This window comes from Fukomys damarensis, unplaced genomic scaffold (assembly GCF_012274545.1).
Source record: "Fukomys damarensis isolate Sample0158 unplaced genomic scaffold, DMR_v1.0_HiC HiC_scaffold_4, whole genome shotgun sequence".
NCBI lineage: Eukaryota > Metazoa > Chordata > Mammalia > Rodentia > Bathyergidae > Fukomys > Fukomys damarensis.
The window spans coordinates 12,407,659-12,416,471 of NW_022900916.1; the positions used below are offsets into that span (position 1 = coordinate 12,407,659).

The 8,813-nt window shown below is 35.6% G+C and overlaps 1 protein-coding gene across 2 annotated transcripts in view; it reads right to left on the reverse strand.

Moving 5' to 3' along the window:
• Pnpla8 (patatin like phospholipase domain containing 8) overlaps positions 1-8,813 on the reverse strand; it is a 41,946-nt gene that overhangs the window by 17,055 nt on the left and 16,078 nt on the right. For both annotated transcript variants that reach the window (XM_033756892.1, XM_010614026.3), the window contains exons 5-6: positions 5,665-5,759; positions 2,017-2,188 (exon numbers count right to left, since the gene is read on the reverse strand). In XM_033756892.1, coding sequence (XP_033612783.1) covers positions 2,017-2,188; positions 5,665-5,759 — 267 coding nt within the window. The remainder of the gene's footprint in view (positions 1-2,016; positions 2,189-5,664; positions 5,760-8,813) is intronic.

An 8,813-nucleotide genomic window follows, 5' to 3' on the forward strand; every position in this document is an offset into this window, starting at 1 on the left:
AAAAAAAAAAAAAAAAAAAAACGCATAGAAGTGTGCTAGCTGTCTGAGAAAGGCAGCAAAAGACAGAAAGGAAACGTACTGAAAGCCAGTATATATATATAGAAATAAAAGCAGAATACATCTATTGTTTCCAGGGTCCTACTGATAGGATGAAGAAGCTTTGTAGAGACAAGACTGCAAAAGTATGTACAAACTAAAGTTACTTAAAAATCAAGTCAACACATTCAGACATCAACCTTACTATAATACAGAGGACATACAATGACTGTACATCCAGGGAGACAATACAAAGGTATAGAGTCGATGTCTTTAAAAAGTTGCTTTATATCTGAGTTGGCATTTAAATCACTGCAACAGTTCAGAAATTGTTCTTGGACAGTAGTTTTTACAACTGCATCATAAGGGAAGTTACTTTTTCCTGTATTGAACATAAAGAATATAGTTTTAATAAACTTTCTCCTGAGTAAAGGTACTTTTCTAATGCCATTTTCACACAACAGTCATGTTTTTCAACTAGAATGCTAGGCAATTTCAAATAAAGGTAATATTTACAAATTGCTTAGAGATCTTACCCTTTATAAGCTTTTCTAAATATCAGTATAAATACTCCTGCAATGTTTTGCAATATAGACAAGATTCTTGTCTTTCCCAACCTCTTCTTAAAAAAATAAAAGCATATTTATAAAGCAGGATAGTGAACAATCATTAAAACATGTTTTAAAAATATTAATGACAGGGGCAGGGGATTTAGCTCAGTGGTTTGGCTGCCTACCTCCCAAGTGCAAGGACCCAAGATTGACCCCCGCTACCAAAAAAACCAAAAAAAACAAAAAAAAATTAATGACATGAGATAATTTGTGATAGACATCAAATAAAAATGCAGGATAACAAACTACATGTGCATTATCACCCCGATTTTAAAGTGAATGATTACATACACACAACACACACATTTATTAGTAGGAAATTCTAGACAGAAATGTCAATAGTGATTTAGTTCCTTGTGGGACTATAGGTTAATTTCATTGTTTTCTTTATATATTCTCTATTCATATGATAAATATTTTTAAAAGACATCAATATTTAAAATAATAAGTATGCATCTTATCAATATTGGTATTTTCTGAAATGTGGGCAGAAATCTAAAGTTTCCTATCATAGCACTGTTCGTAAACATAAAAACCTAAGAACAATATAAATGTCCATAAATATCCTAAATGGAAATGGTTAAGAAAATATAGTACCACCACTGGAATGTATAGTAGTCTTTAAAAATATGTCAAGGAATTTTTTTTGGGGGGGTACCAGGGCTCAAAATTGGGTCCTTGTGTTTGTGAGGTAGGCACCGGAACCACTGAGCTAAATCCCTGGCCCCTCCAAGGGTTATTATTATTTTTTTAAAGTTGGGAAAAAAAGGAAAAGACATAAATTTGTAACTATAATTTCAGCTATACAAAACATATATACACGTGTATAATCTAGACAAAACCAGGAGATATACTGCAAGATCTATAGCTTTGAGCAAAAGGATCATGGTTGATTTGAAGTTTCTACTTTATGCTTATATTTTTGGCTTTGTAGTATTTGGAAGGAACTTAAAACTTATAAAATGTTTTAGAATGTGAGAAAAAGTTGTAACATGTTAAGTAAAAACAACAGTATGCCAATATTGTCTATACACAATATAATCTTGTATTTTAAAAACACAATTTTAACTTTTACATGCAAATCTCACATCTGTGAACTCAAGGTCCCATGACTAGAATTATGACTCATCTAATAACAGTAGTCATGGGATTAACAAATTAATGTCCTTTATATTTTAAAAGCTATAATATGCACATACACAATAATAACTTTTTTTTTGTTGTTTTTGAGACAGGGTCTCACTATGTAGTCCAGGTTGGCCTCAAACTCACAGTGATTCACCTGCTTCAACCTCCTGACTGCTGGGATTACAGATGTGCACCACCATGCCCAGTAAGAAAAATTTTAAAAAGAACAATCATAACTTACTTAAGAATTTTTTCCCATGTTTGGCTGTCATAAAATGCATGGCTCCAACTCATTTTGACTGTGCCAACAATGACATTCTGTGAAAATACATCTGATCCTAATTTTCGATAAAGTTCCTCACATTCATCCAATGGCATATGAAACAATCCCAACATGAAAGCTAATACAGCACCTGAAAGAAAAGACTGTTAGTTTATCAGCATTGGTGTTACCTGCACTTATGAGTATTAGATCTCCTGAGTCATCAACCTGGCTTAAATTCTAGCTATTTCACCTGGAACAGATTACTTAATTTCTTAAAAGCCCCAGTTTTTTCATCTGTACAATGTGGTTAAAGATCTAGCTCCCAGCCAAGCATGGCGGCACAGGCCTGTAATTCTAGCACTCAGGAGGCTCAGGCAGCATGATCACTGCCAGTTCAAGGCTTGCCTGAGCCACATAGTGACTTCAACGCCAGCCTGAATTACAGTGGGATCCTGTCTCAAAAAAAGAAAAAAAAAATCTAGCTCCCTACTTACTATTATCTATCTTTTATTTTAATCTTTGACTTTGGGTTTCTCATATAACAGGAACTATGCAATATTTAAGCTTGTGTGTTTGATTTACCTCACTTAACATGAGGAGAGGGACAGAGAGGAGAGGAAAAGGGGATGAAAAAGACACTAAGATGTGTCATGTCCATGTATAAACTCCATAGGAGGAACTCAAACATTATGTACTGCAAACATGCACTAATAAAAATAAATAAAATGGACATAAATAATTACTAAGATATGTTAAGTTCTTTGTACACAGCTAACACATGTAAAAAGTTTACTGGGTCCCAAAAAGGCCTAAATAAATGCTACCCCGACATGATGATGATAATAACAATTTTAAAATGTTGCTTACATTAAATTCAATAGTATATAAGACAGAGATCATGGTTGCTAATGGCCTAACATTAATAAATTACTTAGCTTTAGTCATAGAATACAGTATATTAAAAACTCACTGATTTATTAAGCAATTACTATTTCAGGTTGGTCCTAGAACCAGTGTAATTCAAGAAATTGGTTCCTCTGGGGTGTCCTATTTAACACTGAGCTCACCTCCTAGCTGTAATGGTTAGGCCACACTGCCACCTAGTGTGCCTAACTGGCCTAACCCTGAGGGAAAGAGAAGAGAGCTTTGGAGAATAGAGAGCTCACAGGACAGGGAAAAAACCTGCTCATTATTGCCGCCTAATCTGTGATTGCAACAAAACACAAAGGAAAAACAAGAAATCACTACCATAATGTAGTCTAAATGCTTATTTTATTATAATTGGTATTCCAGTAAAAGATCAGGCAAGTTATGTTTTAAAAATACACTGTTACAGGGCCAGGGATTCAGCTCAGTGGTTCCAGCAGCTGCCTTGCAATCACAAAGACCTGAGTTTGATCCCAGGTACCCCCCCAAAAAAAGTTACAGCTTAACTATATAATAGAAAAATTTTTAAATTTGTAGTTTCTAATTAAAACAAATGATTTGCAAATAAGTTGTTTTTAAATACATCTACTATAAAGATGCACAAATATTTAAAAAACAATTTTATTACTAGTAAGATATTACTTTAAACTCACACTGTGCTAATTTTATAAAAGCCACAGGTGCAAACAAACTCAGAATATAAAAAAAGGAAAAGAAAATTACTATACTACAGTTTACATCAGCATAAACAAGGCACAATGAAAAAGATACATTGTGATACAGAAAGGTACATTTTACATAAACTAATTCTTCAATTCATAAATGGATCTCTGAGTTGAGATTCTCTTTACTGAGCTTTCATGGAGCCAAAGCAAAAAGTTAGCTTCTAATATGTTTACAAGTTTGAATTCCTAGGACCATTACAAATTTAAGAGAAATGATGATGGTAATATTTCCAAAAGAACACTGAAGTATTAGGAAATGTCAGTTTCTGCTGGGTATCTTTCCAAAAGAATTAAAAGAATCATATCACAGTGATACATGCGCACCTACGGTTATAGCGGCACAGTTTGTAATAGCTAAAACTTGGAAACAGCCCATTTGCCCATCAGTTGGAAACTGGATAAAGAAGATGTGGTTTTTCTATAAAATGGAATACTACTCAGCCATAAAGAATGAGAAATTAGATTCATTCATAGGAAAATGGATACATAGTGAGGATATACTCCCAAGTGAAATAAGTAAGCCACACATGTGTAAATACTGAACAGTTTCTCTAGTGTAAAAAACTATAATAGTACACAAGATACTAATGAGATAATTAACAACGTGAAATAGGAAGAAAAGGGCTAAAGGTGTAGGGAAAGTGGGAAGGGTAGGGGAAAGGGAATAAGGGAAAAGAAAAAAATATGAGAAAATGAAAAAATGGAAATAAAGTGTAAATGGGGAGAGTCGAAGGGGGTGAAGGGAGGGCAGGGACAAGGGGAAAAAAATGAGAACCAAGATCTGTCATGTAGAGGTACAAGATCCCAATGATGAATGTAACTGTACTGTATACCTAAAATGTACCAATAAAGTCAAGAAAAAAAAAAAAAAGAAGTTTCCAGCTCATGGTGCTGCCACCTGCCTCAAACACAAGGTCGTGGTTCCGCTACCTGCCTTGCAAGTGGAAGGTCCTGAGTTCAATCCCCAGTACCCCACCCCCCCCAAAAAAAAGAAAGAAAAATCTTGTTTACTTGCTTTAATCCAGTATTTTCTATCCTAAGAAAGTAGCAATCCAGTGATTCCTTACACCGATGGATTCCTCTGGTTTTAAATTCAACCCTATAGGGCCAGGGATTTAGCTCAGTGGTTCTGCTGCCTGCCTTGCAAGCACAAGGTCCCGAGTTCGATCTCAGTACCCACCCCAAATCATCCCTTAACTGCTCCCATTTAGTCATGACAACTGAGCATCAATTAACATGCCCTTTGGGAATATCAGTCATATTCAAAGCTAATGACGTAGAGAAATCACTTGATTTTGTTTATAACGATGTTTAGAACTACTATTATAATTAAAAAGAATGAGAAAAATAAATAGGTATAATAAAATCTATGAAGTGTGAATGAACATCAAGTCAGAAACTATCAGACCAAACAGTAAAATTCAAAGTAACAATCATACTAAATTCTATACAAACAAAATCTTATATGTGTATCACTAGTGATATGTCAAAGTAGCTTTCTAAAAACACAATTCTCAAAGTTATCAATGTAAATTCTGGTTTCCACAACCATATGAAAATGGTTTCTAACAGCCATATAAAAATGATATATGAAGCAATTTCCTCACTGAGAGACACCCCTTACAAGAGTAAAACTGTATCCATTTCAGATTTTCTATTGGTTCAAATATAGTATTTATCTTCCTCCTATTTCAACACTTTCCTTACAATGACAATTCCATAGCACGATAGTAATTTGTCCCACTGTGGCTTAATGAAAACATATTATAAAAGCACATTAAAATCTATTTCTGAATGTTAATCGCAGTAAACATTTTTAAAAGTTCATTAAACAAACCAAAGGATTATCATCATAAAAACAGGAAGTACCCATCATTTCAGAGAATGACCCATGATATTATGTCCAACTGTTTAATATTCTTTTCCTTAATGGGCTGCTAGAATGCACCACTTCTGTGTTGTTAATAATTACCTGTGCTTACACCACAGATGTAGTCAAAGAGCTGATGAACTGGCTTCTGAGTTAGTTCAACTAATTTCCGCAGTGTCTGAAGAGCAACCACACCCCTGCAGAAAAGATTAGATGCAAAGTGGGAATTCCTGTTTCAAGGAATATTAATTCAAGTTACTGAATCAAACAATTCTATAAATTGCTTTTGTAGCTTATATGCTACAAAAACTAGTAATATAAATTAGGCCTGCCTGACCAAAACTGAGAATCACTGCTGAAAATCCAGAACCTAAATGATATAAAACCTGTGCAATGGGGGCCAGAGATTTAGTGAAGTGGCACCATGCCTGCCTTGCAAGTGCAAGGTTCTCAGTGCCATCCCTGGTACTGCCAAAAATAAGGTAAACCCTGTGTGGTGGTGCACCCTGTAATCTCAGCACTCAGCAGGTAGAGGCAGGATAGCTGTGCCCAGCCTGGGCTAAACAGTCAGTTCAAGGCCAGAACAGGTCTCAAAACAAACAAATTCACCTCTAGAAAACATTTAAAATGCCTCATTAGCTGTGGGATGACATTCACTGGCTTCTTCTCTTACCAATATAGTTGGTCACCTACACGTCTATGTATTTGTGTTCTGTTTCAGTAGTCAGATATTCAAGTTCCTATTTATTTTTTTGGCTTTTTGAGACAGGGTCTCACTATGCAGTTGAGACTGACCTAGAACTCACTATGTAGCCCAGGCTGGTCTTGAACTCACAGTGATCCTCCTGCCTCAGCCTCCCAAATGCTGGGATTGCAGGAGTGCGCCACCATGCCTGGCTTCAAGTTCCTATTTAATCCTACTCAAATTCCTATTACTAAAAATTCAATAAACTTGGGCCGGGGATTTAGCTCAGTGGTGCCACTGCCTGCCTCACAAGTGCAAGGTCCTGAGTTTGATCCCTGTTACAAAAAACAAAAACAAAAACAAAATCAATAAACTTAGGCTCTTAGGGCATGAGCCAGGGCTTTGGCTCAGTGGTTCTGCCATCTGCCTTGCAAGCACAAGAGCCCAAGTGCGATCCCATGTACAATCCAAGATAAAAAGAATGTAGGTGAGGTACAAGTCTGGCTGGGACAAGTGCACCACAAGTATGTCTCCTAGCACACTAACAGAGGCCTAACTTGAGCGTTGAGCCTTGTCTATATCCAGCTGTGGCCTTGCCCATCCCCCCCAGTTGGATGCCTCCATTGACCATCCAAGGACATTCCACTAACCAATCCTGTTAAGCCAAATATATTATTCCCCCTTTGCCACTCCCTCTTCCAAAACTTTATATATTGCTGGCTGAACTTATTAAAAGTGGAAGTGTTCCAGAAACCTCCCTTGAGTCTGCTTCGTGATTCCGCTCCTTGCCCTCCCGGTCCGAATTCCTGAACCTTTGTTCCGCAAGTGGACTCATGGACAAAAACAACAAAAGAATCAGAAGGCTTTTAAGCATATTAACTAATGCTAGTGACTTTGATAATTTCCAGAACTTTGCTAAAGACAGTAAATAGCTTCATGAGGGAATGTGAAAAGATGAAAAGTCCTGGAGGTGCAGGGTGTTATCATGTGGACAATCTTAAAGAGGAAACAATGACATACAAAGAGAAAGATCAGTTCTAGAACATAGCGATATCATAGATACCTTAAAATAAAATTCAGAATCTCAAATTATGCTTTGACTGTTCACAGGAAGTCAACAAGAAATATTCTAAGATTAAAGTAGAAAAATTAAGGAGGTGATTTTTTTTTATGGTGACAAAGAATGTGAATTTGAGAATAAGATGGCTTATAAGAAACATTAATTCAATACAGAGTATTCCACCCCACAAAATCAGAATATACATTCTTTTTGGCTGCACATGGATCATTTTCCAAGATAGACCACATATTGGCTCACAGAATAGGTCTGAATAAATGCAAAAGAAATGAAGTCATCCCCTGTATATTATCAGATCATAGTGCAATCAAGCTGGAGATCAACAGCACAAGAAATTGTAGGAACTTCACAAGCACATGGAAACTGAACAACACTCTCCTAAACAATCAATGGATTACAGAGGAAATTAAAGAAGAAATTAGACAGTTTTTACCAATAAATGACAACACCAATACAACATAGAGGGATCTATGGGACATAATGAAAGCAGTTCTACGGGGAAAATTCATAACATTGAATGCCTACAGTAGGAAAACAGAGTGGGCTCAAATAAACAACTTAATGATGAAACTTAGACTCCTAGAAATCAATGGATTACAGAGGAAATTAAAGAAGAAATTAGACAGTTTTTACCAATAAATGACAACACCAATACAACATAGAGGGATCTATGGGACATAATGAAAGCAGTTCTACGGGGAAAATTCATAACATTGAATGCCTACAGTAGGAAAACAGAGTGGGCTCAAATAAACAACTTAATGATGAAACTTAGACTCCTAGAAAAACAAGAGCAAGAAAAACCCAAAGCTTGAACAAGAGAGGAAATTATAAAGATCCGAGCAGAAATCAATGCAAAATAGAAACTAAGAAAACGATACAAAAAATAAATGAAACAAAGAGCTGGTTTTTTGAAAGAATAAATAAAATTGACAAGCCCTTAGCTAATCTTATCAAAAAAAGGAAAGAAAAGACTCAGATCCATGCAATCAGGAATGAAAAAGGCGAAGTCACAACAGATCCAAAAGAATCCAGAAGATCATGAATACCTACTTTGAGAACCTATACTCCAATAAAATGGAAAACACAGAAGAAATGGACAGATTTTTAGACACTTACGAATTACCAAAGTTGAACAAAGAAGATAAAAATATTTTAAACACCCCAATTACAGTCAGTGAAATTGAAAATCTAATTAAAAATTTACCAACAAAGAAAAGACCAGGCCCTGATGGATTCACTGCTGAAATTTACAAGACATTTAGAGAAGAACTACTGTCATTACTCTTCAAACTTTTCAATGAAATTGAAAGGGAAGCTATACTTCCAAATTCATTCCTTGAAGCAAGTATCACTTTGATTCCCAAACCAGGGAAAGATGCAACTAAAAAGGAGAACTGCAGACCAATCTCCTTAATGAATATAGATGCAAAAATCCTTAATAAGATACTAGCAAACAGAATACAGAGGATTATCAAGAAGATCATC